At 37.1% G+C, this 19,567-nt stretch overlaps 2 protein-coding genes across 2 annotated transcripts in view; one reads left to right on the top strand and one right to left on the bottom strand.

The window, feature by feature from the left end:
• LOC127623330 (IQ motif and SEC7 domain-containing protein 3-like) overlaps nucleotides 1-9,373 on the top strand; it is a 44,490-nt gene extending 35,117 nt beyond the window's left edge. The window contains 2 exon segments of the mRNA XM_052097742.1: nucleotides 4,626-4,728; nucleotides 4,731-9,373. Coding sequence (XP_051953702.1) covers nucleotides 4,626-4,728; nucleotides 4,731-5,032 — 405 coding nt within the window. The 3' untranslated portion in view covers nucleotides 5,033-9,373.
• A 4,574-nt stretch (nucleotides 9,374-13,947) lies between these two features.
• The window catches only part of LOC127623072 (phosphatidylinositol phosphatase PTPRQ-like), a 67,083-nt gene continuing 61,463 nt past the window's right edge, over nucleotides 13,948-19,567 (bottom strand). Inside the window, 1 exon segment of the mRNA XM_052097269.1 lies at nucleotides 13,948-15,312. Coding sequence (XP_051953229.1) covers nucleotides 15,275-15,312 — 38 coding nt within the window. The 3' untranslated portion in view covers nucleotides 13,948-15,274.

Raw genomic sequence — 19,567 nt, 5'->3', positions numbered from 1 at the left:
CAAGGGTGTCTGCTTGTAAAAAAGCTACAATGTCAGATAGTTTTGATTTGTTTCACATTTTTGGGTCACTTCCAATAATTCTCATACTTCATTTGTGTTATTTGTTATTTTGATGACTTTACCATTGTTCTAAAATGTGACAAAGAATGAGTAGGTGTGTACAAACATTTGACTGGTAGTGCCAGCCTGATCTCATGAAAATTACGTGACGGTGGCAACATTTTCGCAAAATGATTTGACGTGACTCCTTACATGTGCCGCAGCAGTTCGGAGGTGAAATGTCCACTGTGAGGTGCTAAAAGCCAGTAACATTTCTTCCAAACAGGTGAGGTTTATGCTTTGAGTTTTTAATCATTAAACCGACCTTCTTACCCTAAACCTTAAACCTAAACCTAAACAAAAGTGTGATTAAAAGCAAAAGTGAGATGAAAATGCAATTGCTGAATCAACCACGTCGTTTTGACACTTTTGGCTCACGTGTGGACTCGTGTGCTCTTCAGGACTCGTATCCTTTGCATCATAAGTGCAACGCTCCATCAGTTGAGCTATTGCGCAATCTGACCGTGTTCAAGCAAGCTTGTAAATGTTGTTGGTTTTGTAATGCGAATGTTAAAACGAATCATGCGCTATAGTAAAAGTGTTTAGATGTCACAAGAAAGCATTGTGTGAAGAACAAGGTGAAAAGTTAGCATTTATGAACTGATAATCTTCCGTTTTACTCGTGATTTGTGTGGATTACAGTGGAAAGTGAATAAAAGCCATTGTTGTTGTAGCATCTCTAGTGTTCATTTCTCCAGGAAACTGCCTTGATACATACAACGGGCCATGTAAAAATCATTTTGCAAAAATGTAGGTATAGTAACATGATTCTATGATACCAGGTTAGGAAGTATATGTGTGCATGCAAATGGGTGGTGAGTGTGGGGACAGCACGTATACTAGTGTATGTGTTTACTTTGTATTGTCTATTTAGTTGCTATCGTTATATCCTTACAGAATCAAATATAATCTCCACACTCCCTGCCCTTTGCCCTTTAACCCCTCAGTGTCTCCCAATCTAACATCACTAGTGCAGAGCAGTGGTGGTGGCGTAGTGGGCTAAGTGCATAACTTGTAATCAGAAGGTCACTGGTTGGATCCCCACTGTCACCACCATTGTGTCCTTGAGCAAGGCACTTAACTCCAGGTTGCTCCAGGGGGATTGTCCCTGTAATAAGGGCTCTGTAAGTCACTTTGGATAAAAGCGTCTGCCAAATGCATAAATGTAAATGTAAATGTAAAAACACCACTTCCACGCCTTCTAAAAGTTCAACACCCTCCACGCTTCCTCTCTGCACCATAACCTCCCATCCTTCATAATCTGTAATCTATGGCCTCTAACTCTGGCTTTTGCTGACTGCTTTGTTTTAAACCCTGCATACTGTTGCTGTTGTTGTGGGGTGAAATTCTCATATATGTTCCCACATAGGCGAGTGCATAAGGGGAAATGATGTCACCAATGTAGCCAAATATGGCACCTTGATAATAAGCGCTTTCACACATCTGGCCTTTGTTCTAAATTTAACACAGTGTTTCCGTTTAGGTCTTTGGAGATAGATTTGGAGATAACTACCAAACATCAGCATATAAAAAAAATCTGACAATGCTAAAAACTCACGTTTACATGAGATATTCTCTGCTTTTGACATCAAAACATGCACAGTCATCCACACAACACTTGTGCACATTGGATAAGCCGATAAGAACACCAGTAAAGGTGTTTACATGCAATGCAAAATTGGGGTTATGGTGTAAATAAATGGTCTGCACTTATATAGTGCCTTTTTAACCTTAACGGTATTCAAAGCTCTTTACACTGTGACTCATTCACACATTCACACACACACATTCATACACTAATGGTGGCAGAGCTGCCATGCAAGGTGCTAGCCTGCCATTGGGAGCAACTTGGGGTTCAGTGTCTTGCCCAAGGACACTTCGGCATGTGTAGTCGTGTGGGCCGGGAATCAAACCACCAATCCTGCGATTAGTGGCCAAACCGCTCTACCACCTGAGCCACACTTTCCAAACTATATTTTTGCACTTTGGGAAGGGGACGCCACTTGAAGAGTCGTTCCAAATGAAAGTAAGAAAGTACATTTTTTCCCAAAGTGCTCTTTTAAAAGACATTATTGATGGGTACATTCAAACTGCAATGCCATGCTCTCTTTAGAGAGCCCACATTAAGAGCTTTGTCTTTTGTAGTGAGTAGGGCATAGGGATGATCACTTTTGATTGGAATTCACCAAAATTGGAAGTCGATATAAGGGGTGGCATTATAACAAAAAATGGCATAAAGCAGATTTAAATGTTGGCTTCAAATGCTAAATATTTTTCAACAACAGAACATATCATGTAAAAGACTTTTGAAATGGCGAGAAGGTAGTTAAATTAGTCCAGAAACACCACTGGCAATATTTCCTGTACTGGAATTCATTACAATTATAATTCTTCATTAAAAAGACCAAAGGGGAAAATGAAAAGCACAGAGCTGATGTTAGTGTGGGCAGACCGGCTACATGTGAGCATGTTCAGAGGATACCACACTAATAACACATATACACATGCAAACAAGCTCTATCACATGGCAAGGTGCAAATTACACAACATCTTAGAGGAGGCTAGGCCCTCAAGGGGTGCTTGGTGCTTCTTATGAATGTACAAAAATACACACTGATTATCAGCACTGCAATAAAAGGAAACAAATTAATTATTCAAATCATGAAAATCCAAGTAGAAAGATATTAGGTCTCCTTCACTAACTGTGTGTATGCATGTTGTTTTCACACGTATGTTATTACTTATAATAAGTCTTAATTATTTCAGAGTAACAAAAATAATCCGCTATAGCTTGATTATTTTATCAACATTAGAATGAGGACAAGAAAAGATTTATGTGCACACGCCAGTTTTGCCGTACAAAGGCAGAAAGCAGCAACCGTACATTTAGTTAAAAATAGTTAAGACTGAAATCGGGTCTCTTTTGAGGGACTTTGATCTGTCCTGTGACAGATGGGTTAGACTCAACTATGCTCAGATTTAAAGAAAATAGAGCCTGAAAATTGCAGTGAAGCTCAAAATCCATACTGAAACAAAAAACTTTTGAAGGCATTTTTAGTTCTTGCACTACTTTGAGACTAGTGTAGTCCGATTCCCGACTGATTGACTCTTATGAGCGGGTTCATTTGAACCTACAGCCACACAGCGTGACCATTGTAGTCCGATTCTGAACAAGTGACTCTTATGAGCCTGTACTTTTGGATCTACAGTGCAAAACAAACAGTGTTACAAATAGAGTCATATTCCTAAACGAATGACTCTTATAAAAGTGGTTCTTTTGAATCTATATTACGACCAGTGTATTGTGATTCCCGAACAAATGACTCTTATGAGCCGGTTCTTTTGAATCTAAAGCGCAAAACAAACAGCGTGACCAGTGTAGTCTGATTACCGAACGAATGATTCTTATGAGCTGGTTCTTGTGAGTCTACATCATAATCAGTGTTGTTTGGTTCCCAAACAAATGACTCTTATGAGCTGGTTCTTTTGAATCTAAAGCACAAGACAAACAGTGTGACCAGTGTAGTCTGATTACCGAACGAATGATTCTTATGAGCCGGTTCTTGTGAGTCTACATCATAATCAGTGTTGTTTGGTTCCCAAACAAATGACTCTTATGAGCTGGTTCTTGTGAGTCTACATCATAATCAGTGTTGTTTGGTTCCCAAACAAATGACTCTTATGAGCTGGTTCTTGTGAGTCTACATCATAATCAGTGTTGTTTGGTTCCCAAACAAATGACTCTTATGAGCTGGTTCTTGTGAGTCTACATCATAATCAGTGTTGTTTGGTTCCCAAACAAATGACTCTTATGAGCTGGTTCTTTTGAATCTAAAGCACAAGACAAACAGTGTGACCAGTGTAGTCTGATTACCGAACGAATGATTCTTATGAGCCGGTTCTTGTGAGTCTACATCATAATCAGTGTTGTTCGGTTCCCAAACAAATGACTCTTATGAGCTGGTTCTTGTGAGTCTAAAGCACAAAACACACTTTTGTTTAGATTTTTTATTAAATATATTTTTACAATAGCACCAAGTATTGGATTAAAAATGTCATGGAAAAGTCGTTTGCCGTTTGCAAGAGTTGTGTAACAGTTATCTCTGATTTTATATATCTTCAATGATCTCATCGTTTGGCAGTAAATGCAATAAGAATTACATTTCTTATTTCCATATAATTTTTCCTCAAAAGTTAGAACCATGAATGGAACCGTTAACAAAACTGGAATCATTCAAATCCTTACAATTCCCATCCCTACTGCATATTGCATTTGGAGCAAAGTGTTTTGAATTAGGTGGGAGTTTTGCATATTTTCTGAACACATAAGTTGTTGTAGTATTGCAGAATGTGTACCATAGCTTTCACCCACGCCGACTGCGCTGTATGTACATGTAGTCATGCTGAGTATTTGACGCCTGCATGCTGTGTGGCATGGCCTTGTCATGTTTTCCGCACCAGAGGGCCGTGAGAGTGCAGCAGGCCAGGCTGATAACGCTTCCTGCTTCTGGCTGTTTCTAAACTAGGTGTCAATTCACAACAGGCTTCAAACGTACCAACTCAGCTCTGCTCGTGCCCCACCCAGCGCTCAGCAACACCTGGCCGCCCTGCCTAGCCCTGCTCCTGGCTCCCCCTCACCATCTCACCTGAAACCCTCATCCAATGCCAGCAGATCGTAAAGGTGATCGTCGTCGACGCCGCCGGCCGTGGCCACGTGGAGGCGTTCCTCAGCCACAACCCCGCCCATCGCCTCATCCAATCAGCCGTGTCAACGCCCACCAGGTCTCGGGAGGACGGCAAGCAGCAGCCGCCCCTCCCTCCTCCCCCGCCTCCTTATTATCACCCGCATCAGTTTTGCCCTCCGACCCCTCCACCACCACGCCACCTGCTGAGTCAACGCAGGTACTCCAGTGGGACACGCAGCCTAGTCTGAGAACATATACGTACATATATTGATGTGTTTACACTTGTTAAAGGAGCAGCACACCCAAAATGAACATCCTGTTTGCATTTACTCACCCTTGTGTCATTCAAATCTGTATGCTGCTGGGGGGTTTTCTGTGGATTACGTTTATGGTGTTTTTTATCTTTTTTTTTGCCCCTTTTGGAGCTTAACAAACTCTATGAACTGCCATTGCATGAAAATTATTCACAAATTCTCCTTTTGAGTTTCACTGTAAAACAAAATACTGAAAATGTTTTGAAATGACATGAGGGTGAGTAAATGACAGTATTTAAATTTGGTAACACTTTATTTTGATGGTCCCAAGTAGATATTTAACTGAATAAAAGTGACTATTTAACTGACTATAAGTGACTTATCAACTGGCTTGCTATAGCTAGTAAACAGCGTTTCAACATACACTAAATACACTATCAAAAGCCTGTATTACAGCAGCAAAATATCAGCTTATCAACTGACTTGCTATAGCTGGTAAACAGTGTTTCAACAAACACTCAGTAGACAATCAATAGCCTGTATAACAGCAGCAAAATAACAGCTTATCAACTGACTTGCTATAGCTGGTAAACAGTGTTTCAACAAACACTCAGTAGACTATCAATAGCCTGTATAACAGCAGCAAAATATCAGCTTATCAACTGACTTGCTATAGCTGGTAAACAGTGTTTCAACAAACACTCAGTAGACTATCAATAGCCTGTATAATAGCAGCAAAATAACAGCTTATCAACTGGTTTGCTATAGCTGGTAAACAGTGTTTCAACAACCACTCAGTAGACTATCAATAGCCTGTATAACAGCAGCAAAATATCAGCTTATCAACTGACTTGCTATAGCTGGTAAACAGCGTTTAAAAAAACATGCAGTAGACTATAAAAAGCCTGTATAACAGCAGCAAAATAACAGCTTATCAACTGACTTGCTATAGCTAGTAAACAGTGTTTCAACACCCGTTCAGTAGACTATCAATAGTCTGTATAACAGCAGGAAAATATCAGCTTATCAACTGACTTGCTATAGCTGGTAAACAGCGTTTAAAAAAACACACAGTAGACTATAAAAAGCCTGTATAACAGCAGCAAAATAACAGCTTATCAACTGACTTGCTATGCTGTTAAACAGTGTTTCAACAGCCATTCAGTAGACTATCAATAGTCTGTATAACAGCAGCAAAATAACAGCTTATCAACTGACTTGCTATAGCTGGTAAACAGTGTTTCAACAAACATTCAGTAGACCATCAATAGTCTGTATAACAGCAGCAAAATATCAGCTTATCAACTGACTTGCTATAGCTAGTAAACAGTGTTTCAACAAACACTCAGTAGACTATCAATAGCCTGTATAACAGCAGCAAAATATCAGCTTATGAACTGGTTTGCTATAGCTGGTAAACAGTGTTTCAACAAACACTCAGTAGACTATCAATAGCCTGTATAACAGCAGCAAAATATCAGCTTATCAACTGACTAGCTATTGCTGGTAAACAGTGCTATATAGATTTATAATAGCATGTATAACAGCAAAATAAGAGCTTATCAACTGACATGCTATAGCTAGTAAACAGGGTTTCAACAAACATTCAGTAGATTTTCAGTAGCCTGTTTATACAGTATATCTTTAATAATAACCTATAATGAACTGATGTTCTCAACAATAATGAAAGTAGGTCATTAATAGAGAACTATTTACAGGCTACTGAAAGTCTCCTGAATGTTGGTTGAAACACTGTTTACTAGCTATAGCAGTTGATATGTCACTTATAGTAAGTTAAACATCTACTTTGGACCATCAAAATAAAGTTACCTTAAATTTTCAGGTGAACTACTGTACTGTTTGAACTAGACTATATTGTACACAATTTAAAATGAACAAATCAGCACAAACAGTTCATAAAAAGGCACATATATCAAAAGAAGCCACACTTATAACTGTTGGGTCCTCATGGCCTTAAAGTGAGTCTTTAAAGTGAGTAGTGTTTGTGTGAACAAACTCTTTGCGTGTTCATCATATCCTCCTAATAAAAAGTGTTTATATATTTCGATTTTCCTCCTCTAACACCCATTGTGTGTTGCCCCTGATCTGAATGAAAATAGATGATGAATTCAGATTTATTATCATTTTGAAAAGGGTCGATAGAAGAGTGTAGAGGGCGTGCTTATGGCAAATTTCTGTTCCTAGACATCACTTTAAAATAACGTTGGCAATTATGTATTATGTACTATCATATTTCGTATGGAAATTGAAAACCACCACTCTCTTTCAAAGTTTTCCGTTCACATTTTCTTCCCCAGTTTTGTGGGCAAAATTAAGCAAAATTTAAACAACTTGGTTGGATGAGAGCAGGGCCTCAAGTACCCCATGATTTAAACCATGATCAATGGAAACATGCAAATGCTTCACGCTTCAACCCCACCTCCAAATCTACGCCCTTGGATGAGACAAACCCGGACAGTGATTCAATTGCTGGAATAAGTCACTTTAGTTGTTCTCTATTTGGCATTTCTACAGATCATGTGAGCTCCACGGTCTGTACTACCATTGGTAGTTTCTATATCGCATCACTGCTCATTTGCATAAATTGAATCCTGCTCAATTTTGTTGCATCACCAGCGGTCACATTCAATATCCTAAAATCGCTAACTCTCATTGAAACGTAATGACTTCCAGTCACCAAAAGGTTTTTCATGAGAGTTAGGTCAGACCTCTTACTTGGGCACTCAAGGATTTGTAACTCATTTTGATCTGGGTTGAGCCGTACATCTTGTACTTAATAAGGCTATTGACTGCCCTGTCTGATCATTAATCCCTTTAAAATGCTTGTAGACCCCGATCCTGACTTGTTTCTCGCCACAATCGAATTTCGATGTCTTCATGAAAGCACTTTTCTGCCTATTGTGAGTTTCTAATCTGCTTTGATATCCACATCCAAGTGCTTTATCGATCTGTTAAGCATTCTATAATGACTGATTTAATGAAAGTTATCGTGTTCCCATTATTTATTTTCACTTAGATAATGTGGGTTGTTTTGAGTGTAAATATATGGAGCATATTTTAGAGTCATAGAAAAACTTGACATTATGAAAGAGGGTGGTGACATTTTGTGTCTGTAATAAAGGCAGGGGGGAGTTTTAACCCCCTAATCATTGCAAATCCACCTTTTTTTTAATTGTGTCGGTTTGTATAGAGTGACTCTGTAGTGTGTAACTGTGATCAAACCTGGTGCTCAGGTAGCTTCATGTGATAACCAGGTGCACATTCAAACTCTGAGAAAATATCAAATGTTATATACTACAAGGCTATGACTGAGAAATTGTATATTTTTAAACCGTATCACTTAAAATGTTTGTTTATCGAAACTGTTATGTTGAATAATCTTTGAAAATGCCTTTGTGTTTTAAAATGATCTGGTGAATTATGTTTGTGTTTGCCACTTACAACAATGTTTTCTGTATTGCATGTTATAATAGTTTCATATGTTTCATATGTGCAGATATCTATAAAGAGCTTTTATTGGGAGTATATTTAAGATGCACAAACTCTAATATTTATGTTTTTATTTTCTTCGTTGGGGTTTACAATCACAAAACTAGTTTTTCATTATATTATCTGCATATTTGTTTTTCCAAGGCATTATTGGAAATGATGTCATTCTGTGCTTAGACACAGACAAATTACAGAAAAGTAGCAAAAAATAAAAAAATAAAAGAAATGCATTTATAAATCTTTATACATTTATTCATACAAAGTAGTAGAATGAAAAGCTTTATTGTATAGTTTGCACAGCTGTGATTTTAGATGCATTAAGATCAAATACAGACTTTTCTTCATGGACACCTGCTCAGATATGTTTCTGGCACCGTTGAATTCATGCAACCTCTTCTACCGCACTAGTAGGAGTCCGAAGTTATTATTTTGCAATGTTAGATTAGTAGTTAGCAACACGTATGCTTCTGAGAATGCAACATATTTATTTGAACCCAGAGAGGGGTCATTTTCCGACCCGCACTTATTTTTGTAAATATGTTCCAGAAATTCCATCCTGAAAACTCATAACACCCATTCGGCTCCAAATGAAACATTTCGGCTCAAATGCAAAATCTTTGTCAATTAAAAAAAAAGACAACGGAGAGAGAACAAAAATGGTGTGTCAGAAGAAGATGACCTCACACCCCGTCTATTAGATTTGTATGATTTATATTTGTATTGAGCACTGTTGTGAAGTTTTATATAGTGTAAAGTCACTTGATACACTCATATTCTGTATATGCAATGTCACGCAACCATAGCTCAACGATTATTAAACATGCAGAAAAGTAGAACTAATCATGTGTGTTTGTGATTGTGATGTATGGTATACTGTATTTACAATGCATTGAGAATGAAATATCATGATGACACATTAGAGACAGAAATCTGCTTTTGTTATGATAAGCAGCCAATTAATATGATATTCTCAACTTTTTCAAACACTACAGAGCCAATCCATTACCTTCCTACTGCAGGCATGTTGATTAGACTTGACATTTCAGTGTTGACTCACTGATGGGACTAATTAGAAACATTAGCATTTATTTACATGAATAAATATGAACTACTACATTTATCAAAATCATAATTAAAAAAAGACATTAGTCGAGTTGTATCCTCAAATTGCTAACTAATTAACAATTTGGATGAAAACCAATGCGCATGTAAAAAATAACTGATAAATAATTATTTTAAAATAAATAACTATGGCTGTGGATTAAACATGTTAATTCAGTACAATTAATTATTTTGAAAAATAAATAAATAAATTAACGTGTTAAAAAGGTACACAATTAAGCATGCCCTCTGATCGTACGTGCATTCTGTAATCAAGAATTTAACTACCAGCAGAGGAAATTAAGATTGAATTACCATCTTCATGTTTTTGCGAGTTGCATTCAGCAGGGGGCAGTCAGTACACCTGCAGCTGTAGGGATTGAGCGTTTTATTTCAAGTTTTAAACTGTTTAAGTTGACACATCCTAAAATGCAGTGTTTATGGTGTGAGACCCTGAAAACCTATAAACTGCGATGCAAACATATGATACCTTTCTACACAGACCAACATAAATAGCAAAAACGTGTCCTGTGAGAACAGCCCTGTCTTCCTCTGACAGACTGACCATCTTAATTGCGAAAGAGATTGCTGGGATTGTTCGCCAGTGATAGGCTTATAGTCAGTGATTTGAAAATAAAATAAAAAATATTTAGTTTGACCTCTACAGTAACTTTTTATATTACCTCAATGTATTCAAATTATATACATTTATATTTAAAAAATATATAATATTTATAATTTTAATATATATATATAATTTTTAATATTTAAAGTGAATAGACCTATTAATAAAATGTAAAAATGAATAGATTTGTATTATTTTTGTATATTTGTTAAAACATTATTTTATAATTGCAGTTCAATTTTAATTCAATATTTTAATTTTTAAGTAATTATAATGAATTACAATTCATATTTTATAATCTTATATATCTGTGGGGTTTCTTTGCAAAAATAAATAAATAAACAAAACTGCTATTAATTATCATTAATTCATAAATTTAAAAGTTATGTGAGTGGCATTATATACTTCAGATCTTAAAAAGAAATAGGGCCCACACTGCGTCCCACACACTACTTTGTGGGGCACACCCTATTTCAAGCACCAAATGATTCCCTGGGGTGAACTAGCAGCTCTGCCCCGGCTGCATCCCACCACTACATCTAAGAGATCCCCCTACATAGGGGACTGAATTCCCTAAACTGGGGCCAGATACCTGGTAGTCCCGCCCAGAGTGCTGCACCCGGCGCTAGGACCTAAACCTGATCAAATGACAAGCACCTCGTTAAAAAAATTATTTTCAGGGTTCACTTTATTTTATCTTACATGATGCATAAAATCTCAATAATATGCCAATTAAGGCAACACCACACCCCATTCACCTCGCTGAACTTTCTCCTTTATGATGTCACAAATGACTCGACAATCATGATGACATAGAATCGAATAGCGTGAGGAATAAATTGGATCTGCTTATCGAATAAATCCGGATGATGTTGTGAAGGCTGCCTCTTTAGTTACTATGAATTAAATTGATCGTTTGATGTATCTTGTTGACAGATGAACAAGAACCTCAATATTTAACCAGCAAACCACATTAATGTTGTCAACCACAAGTTGTATAATCTAATTAGTATGTTTCTCAATAATCACCATGTGACAAATAACTAAAAGTGACAACAAATGAAACATCAGCAGGGGATAAAATAGGCAAAGAAGTTAAATAATACATAGTACACAGTAATCTGCATAATTTATTCATGAAAAGATGCATTAAGTGCACACAAAAAAAGCATGAGCAGTTAATCTGCAAAATAAGCTGCTTGTTAAAAGGTATGTTTATACAGTTATTACTTATATTAACAGACCTGTTGATTTGATATATATTTAAAGGTGCTGTGTTTCTACATATAGGCCCTAATGAAATTATTTATCTTCATACATTATTTTATTTTCTCCTATTCATATAAATAGATTTTAAGCAGCATGATGCAAAAGGTGATTGATAATGGTTAAAACGCAACAGCAATGGTGACTATTTGTCATAGCATCTATAGTACCATATATGTACATTTTATCCTAAAATCTTGAAATTGATGGAGCAACATAATTTGTGTGAAAACAAATAATAACAGAAGGTTATTTTGATTAAAATTCAGTAAAAAAATAAAATAAAAATTAAAATAAAAAGTACCTTTTATCCCAGGGGTCCTTTAGCCCTGTTGTACCCTAATCCCCAAACATCTCCCACCAAAAGTTGCTACTGGGTCTTTCTCTGAAGAAGCGGGGCCTTGAGCTCTATGAAGCTTGTCTTTGTTGTAGAATGCTTCAACGGCACTGTCCAAGGTGCTGGGCTGCTGCTATCTGGTGCTTGCACACTCGTTCTCTTCAAAGTAAAAGAGAAAAGGTGAAACCTCTCATAAAAGCCACCAAGACCCGGCCATGACTGATCGACATGTTATGCTTACCGCATATGACTAACATCACAAAATAAAGTAGAACATAAATAAAACACAAGAGTTAAGTGCTTAAAATAACTTACCTGCAATGTGTGTGATGTTATTACATAACATACATACAGTATATATTCAGGTAAAGGTCACAGTATCATAACAGGGTGGACACTTAATCAAGGGACACACAAAAAATGACATTTACCACAGTGAATACATTAATGAGAGAACATCATACTAAACACTTATATATTGCACACACACATCCAGCCATCTATCCTTGTTTATCCAATAAGTTGTTATAAACAGCACAAGCCGTGATACTATTTCTGAAGTGAACTTTTTGAATTACTATCAGAGGTTTGGACGCATCATTTGTTTTGAACCAGCAACGGCAGATTCTGATCAGTCACGTAATAAAGTAGTTTCATGCACAAATGCATTTTTATGACCGTACTACTTTTACATTTACTTGTTCATTAAACTGTTGTATATAAGCAATATCACACTCGCAATCGTGCGATATGACCCTAAATCAGCACTGCTGTGATTATCTACGGCACTCGGCCTGTGGCCGAATCACAGCAGTGCTGATATAGGGCCATATCGCACTCTTGCTCGTGTGATATTACTTAAAAAAAATAAAATAATAATAAATATATATATATAAACAAATCCTGTTGTTTTTACAAAAAAACAAAATGGCAGCTGTGGTTGCCAGAATAATTATGTAAAACATACAGTAAACACCTTTAAAGAACAACCTGTAATTATTACAGTTGTAATTTACATGACCACGTTGGTACTGTAAGAATAAAAAAAACAGCTTTATAAACATATTAATCATCTGAAACTGTAAAAATCTGCTTTTTACTTGAAGGTTTTGTTAATCACAGTAGAAATGACAGGAGAGCACATGATGACATGAAGTTCATCAATAGGGGCTCTTATAGGAGCAATGACCAATAAACATGTTCAGACAGCGCTCAGTGTCACTCACACACTAAACACATCAGGGTAACACATGTGAGATTTAAATAATGCAGTAAATATTAAAATAACTACATCAAATATAAAACAGAATACCCTAATGTATGTAACTGATATTAAAAATAAGAAGAAACATGACTATTCCCTTAAAATATAATTAAATATGATTTATTTATATTTAATATAAATAAATTGTTTTTTACTGTAATTTTTAAAATAATTTACTGTAAAAAAATACATGCACTCTTGTTAAAACATAATGTAAATTTTTACTATTAATTATACAGGAAAATCTAAATTTTTACATCTAAAAAATTTAATTTGTACAAGAATTTATTGTAAAAACTACAGAATTGTCTTTTAAAATATATTTAAAAATGTTACTGTATATTTTACATATGTATATATATATATATATATATATATATATATATAGGTATAGGTATGTGCATGTTCTGTAGCATTTTTACAGTCTTTTACCATTAAAATAACAGACATATTTTACAGTGTGTGTGTATATATATAATCTAATGATTTAGCACTTCATTTTGGTCAAAGATATTTGACTGCATGCTCAAAATTACAATCGTGCAATGATTGAAACTGATTTCAATTATTTTAAATGTGACTTTTAGGCCCACTGTAGTGTGCAACACAATAAGTACTCTTAATTAATTTAACCAAACCTATAAAAGTTGTACCTGAGTGCAATTAAACATTATAAATCTACCACAACTTACAGTGGGGACTTAAAAGGCAACGAATTGTACGACCCTTAAAGCAGCTGCAAGACAACTCAAAATAATCCACAACCATCTTCAGAAGATTTATTTCAAAACAGCAATACTGTTGATGTTCACATCTTCACACCACAAAAATGAACTCATTTGGCTTAATAATAATTGTAGATATAGCAAAGTGATTTGTGAGAAGGTTTCCTCTCACTCCCTACCTGTTACACAAATGAGTGAAAAAAGCACTAAAAGACAATCATGACTTATCAGGTAATAATTTACATAAAATGTATACATAAACTTCTTCTGCCCCAACTTTAAGGATAAGGTTATGGAAGATGTTTCTCGTTCATTTCTGAAACAGATGGCTAACAAACAAATAACATATAGACTGAATAAATGGGAGAGCACCATTGGATAGCCATATCTTGTGTGTGAAGGGGATCAGTGTATTTTTCACACTGCAGGTACATTTCTATACATGATCTCTCAAACTATCTAGACTATTGTACAAATAGAACTAGACATTGTCATGCATGGTGGGAGAAGAATGACTATAAAGAGGGGCAAACGACTGCAATTCTATTTGATTATATATTAAATACATTATTATACATTAATGCTTCAATCTTATCAAAGGTTAAGTGCACTAGCAGCACCAAACTGAATTGCAAAATGATGACTTTCCAAACAGGTTTCAGAAATTTCCCATCTCCCATTGTTTTGACAGATTAGTAGTCCCGCCCCAAACTCACGCCATTGACTGAGCCAGAGGCTGATGTCGGACTGCTCAAACAAATAGAGCAATGTTTTGAAAGTGTCACAGAACCACTTTAAAGTCTTCAGGAAATCAATCTACCAGTGGCTTGAAGTTGTCTCTGCACATTCAACTGGATAGGAGAAAATATTTTACCATCACAAAGAATAGTATTTAGAAACTGTAGTATTTAGTAGAAGTCGATCCTCTCCGATAAAACACATCTATATCTTTATAAATGAAGACATCATTTTAAATGTCATCAAGACAAGTGCCCTAGAAATCCTTGATTTTTACGATTGCCTTAGTTCCAAATGTTCATTACAGCTTGCTCATTAGACCAATATACTAAACGTAGTTAAGTTGTGTAACAGTAGATGCAAGATGCTTGGGACCTGTCTGGATCCATGCACCATAATGAGGAAACTGTTGGCGGTATGACTCGTCCCAAATCACTTGTTCGACTTTCTTTGGAAACAGACACTCATTACAATGGGGGCTGTTCAATGTTGAACTAAATGTATGAGGTAAAGCATATTCTAAAAGTTAAGAGGTGCTTTTATATTCTTCTTCACGGTTTGGCCCCAAGATCCAGAGTCCCAGCGTCTGTGTAGGGATTGTATGAGTTTGTCCCATGTCTCCTATCACCCATCAAAGAGAGTAAGAATTCACGAGAAACAAATGTCCTTTTTACATTGTTGTCTCCTCCCATTCCAATTCAACATCACCTGAAAGGAGACAGTAAGCAAGATACAGTTAATAAGGCCATGTCCACACTTATCTCTTATTAAATGCTCAATTTTCAGTTTCTTAACGTCATTGTTTTTCAAAGTATACGGAAATGCTGTTTTCAGTGGAGGAATACGCCATTCCACTGTGGATGAGAGATGTGAATTTAACAAAAGCGATGTGTATTTAAACAAAAACATATTGCTTTAGAAAGTATGTAATAATGACACAATCCTAGAATTGTATTTAGTACTGTAAGCAAATTGCTACAATCATCAATTACAGCCGTGGCCAAAAGTATTGGCAGTGACATACATTTTGTGTTTTGCAATGTTTTCTTCTTCAGTTGTTGTGGTGTTGATTCACATTGTTTCTAGATTGTTGTGCAGAGTGATCAGATGCATTTTAAATAATTGCTAAAAGCTTAATTGGCCAAAAAAATTAACCCAAATGTCACTGTTTTTTTGGCCCTGGCACAAAATGACCAACTAACATCATTTCACTAATCATATCAGCAGCACCTGGGAAAGTATGAACGAGGACTAGTGAAATCACTCTATCATTCTGATTGGATTATAAGAGCAGATTGATTGCTATATAATTAGGGAAGAAGTGCTTCCAATCATTGTGTTCTTGTTCGCAATGGTTACCTCTAAAGAAAGACGTGCAGCCATCATCGCTTTGCATCAAAATGGCCTCACATGCAAGGAAATTGCTGCAAAGAATATTGCACCTGAAAGAACCATTTACCGGGTCATCAAGAACTTCAAGGAGAGAGGTTCAACTGCAGTGAAGAAGGCTTCAGGACGTCCCAGAGTGTCTAGCAATTGCTTGGACCGTCTCCTCCTGAGGAGTCAGCTACGGAATCGTGTCACCACCAGTGCAGAGCTCAAGATTGGCAGCAGGTTGGTGTGAGTGCATCTGCATGCACAGTGAGGCGAAGACTTTTGGACAATGGCCTCGAGTCAAGAAGGGCAGCAAAGAAGCCACTTCTCTCCAAGAAAAGCATCAAGGACAGACTGAAATTCTGCAGGAAGTACAAGGATTGGACAGCAGAAGACTGGTGCAAAGTTATTTTCTCTGATAAAGCCCCCTTCCAACAGTTTGGGACATCTGGAAAATCGATAGTCCGGAGAAGAAAAGGTGAACGCTACCATGAGTCCTGTGTCGTGCCAACAGTGAAGCATCCTGAGACCATCCATGTGTGGGGTTGCTTTTCATCACAGGGAGTGGGCTCTCTCACAATTCTGCCCAAAACCACGGCCATGAATAAAGAATGGCATCAAAACATCCTGCAAGAGCAACTTCTCCCAACGATCCAGGAGCAATTTGGTGATGATCCGTGCATTTTCCAGCATGATGGAGCACCATGTCACAAGGCAAGAGTGATAATGAAGTGGCTTGGAGATCATTACATTGAAATTTTGGATCCGTGGCCAGACAACTCCCCGGATCTTAATCTCATAGAGAACCTGTGGTCAATCCTCAAAAGGCGAGTGGACAAGCAGAAGCTCACAAATTGTGATCAACTCTGAGCACTAATAAGGCAAGACTGGATCGCCATCAGTCAGGATTTGTCCCAGAAGCTGATATCCAGCATGCCAGAGTGAATTGCAGAGGTGATGAAGAACAAGGGTTAACACTGTAAATATTGACTCTTTGCATAAATTGAATGTTTTTGCCAATAAAAGCCTTTAAAACTTATGAAATGCTTATCATTGTTTTCCAGTATACCATAGAAACATGTGAAAAAATAATCTACAAATACTGACACAGCAAACTTTGCAAAACACAAAATTTATGTCACTGCCAATACATTTGGCCACGGTGTCATCCACAGCGAGCCATGTGATAAATGCATGGATTGCAGGTCTCAGAAGAGGAGGCAAATGAGACTTGTCCTCTGCCAGCCGGATTGAGGCGAGTAGCCGTGCCACCACGAGGACCTATTTCCAAATTGGGATAAAAGGGGATAAAAAAAAAACTAAAAACAAATCTTGATCCCACTAAGATTTTAGAGAAAGTTGTTTGTCTTAGCATTCTTCATTTTTAGTAGAGAATGATATTTTTGACAGATTCCAGTCGGGATTTAGAGCTCATCAGAGCACAGAGTCAGCTCTTTTGAAAGATTTTAATTATGTTAGCCCTTAGTGCTGCCTTACACTATTGACCATGCTATCCTTTATCCGATCGGTTGAAGTGTGAGGTTGGTATTGAGGGGCCTGCGCTAAAATGGTTTAAGTGTTATTTAGCAGATTTTCTGTTAAAATTGGAAATTCAGCATCATCTTCAGCTCCTTTAAAATTATATTTTAATAATGATATTATTCTCATTATTTGTGCGACGTCTAGGATCTATCTGCCGCCAACATGGAATTTCCTATCATTTGTATGCTGACGACACAGCTTTAATTCCCACTAAATCCTTTTGACGGGAGACAGTCAATTGCTAACATCGCTCATGAAATGGTCTGCACTTATATAGCGCCTTTTTAACCTTAGCGGTATTCAAAGCGATTTACACTGTGACACATTCACCCATTCATACACACATTCACACACCAATGATGGCAGAGCTGCCATGCAAGGTGCTAGCCTGCCATTGGGAGCAACTTTCAGTGTCAGTGTCAGGTTCAGTGTCTTGCCCAAGGACACTTCGGCATGTGGAGTCGTGTGGGCCGGGAATCGAACCACCAATCCTGTGATTAGTGGCCGACCTGCTCCACTACCTGAGCCACAACCGCCCCGTTTGAAGGATGTTAAGTGTTGGCTATCTAATAACTTTCTTCAGTTAAATGACAATAATTCAGAAGTTGTTATTTTTGGTCCATCTAAATCTAAAGAGGCATTAGCCCATACACTTGCACCACTAGCAATTAGTGTAAAGGACAATGTGAGCAATCTTGGTGTAATACTAGATTCAGCTCGTACTTTAAATAAGCAGATACATTATATAGTTTAAAACAGCTACTAAATTCTTGGAGTTATTTCTAAAATAAAGCCTTTTCTTGGATCTAAAGATCTGGAGGTGATAATTCATGCTGTTATTTAATCCTGCCTTGACTACTGTAATTCCCTCTTTTTAAGAATTGGTCATAAGCAGTTATCCCGTCTACAAATTGTGCAGTATGTGGTAGCCAGGTTACTGACTGGCACCAGGAAAACATATTACTCCCTTGTCTTCCCTTCTCTGGCTGCTAGATAATTATAGTCAACTTTAACATTTTATTGTATGTTTTTGAAGCACTACATGGCCAGTCACCACAGTAAATCAATGGCCTTCATAGGCCCTATAATTCCTCGTGCAACCAAATGCTGTTAGCAGTTCCAAGCTCTAGACAGAAATCTAGTTAAGGAATGATTTCCCTATTCACATGCGGTCCTCCCCTTTAACTGAGATTTTTAAATCAAAGAATTCGCTTTTAAGTCTGAGTAATGAAGTCTGAGACCGTCAATCCGCGCATCTTATCACGTGGCTTGTTGAGCGCGTTACCGTGGAGACATAGCACGTGTGGAGGCATCCACGCACAACTCACCACGCTCCCCACCGAGAGCAAGAACCACATTATAGTGACCACGTGGAGGTTAACCCAATGTGACTCTACCCTCCCTTGCAACCGGGCCAATTTGGTTGCTTAGGAGATCTGGCTGGAGTCACTCAGCACACTCTAGATTCAAACTTAAGACTCCAGGTGTGGTAGTCATCGTCTTTACTCGCTGAGCTACCCAGGCCCCCAATTAATGCATTTTCAAACGTAAACATATTAGTGTCGATGTAGCTTTTCATCAAAGCAAAACAGAACAGAATCTTTATTTGGATGAATCTCACAAAACCTGTATTTTAACTAGAAATGAAAAATTGTATGCAAAATTATATTTTGCATCCTAAAAAATAAGCTTCTTTTAAAAAAAAATAAAAAATAAAACTGTGTCCAGATAGTATGATTTTCGTTGCAGTGTTACAGATTATTGTTGTGTATTCAGTAAGGATAATTTGGGGAAAAAAACTGCTAAAAAAAAAATCTTAATGGTGTTAAAAATAGGCTTTATACAGAATGCCGCAAGACTATTCTTTGTGAGATTCACCCACTTAATTGCACATATGATTGAGGCCAGAGACATTTATTCCACAACTTTAATGTGACATAGAACGGTACACTCACAGTGAAGTGCTACTTTGTTTGTTCACTCAGAGCCAAAAAGGAAGTTTGAAACAGCTGAGCAACAGCATACTGTTTGCGAACATTCAGTCACC

This window comes from Xyrauchen texanus, chromosome 29, assembly GCF_025860055.1.
Source record: "Xyrauchen texanus isolate HMW12.3.18 chromosome 29, RBS_HiC_50CHRs, whole genome shotgun sequence".
Classification (NCBI taxonomy): domain Eukaryota; kingdom Metazoa; phylum Chordata; class Actinopteri; order Cypriniformes; family Catostomidae; genus Xyrauchen; species Xyrauchen texanus.
The sequence above is the reverse complement of the archived record's forward strand: the minus strand, read 5'-3'. Positions and strand labels throughout refer to the sequence as shown.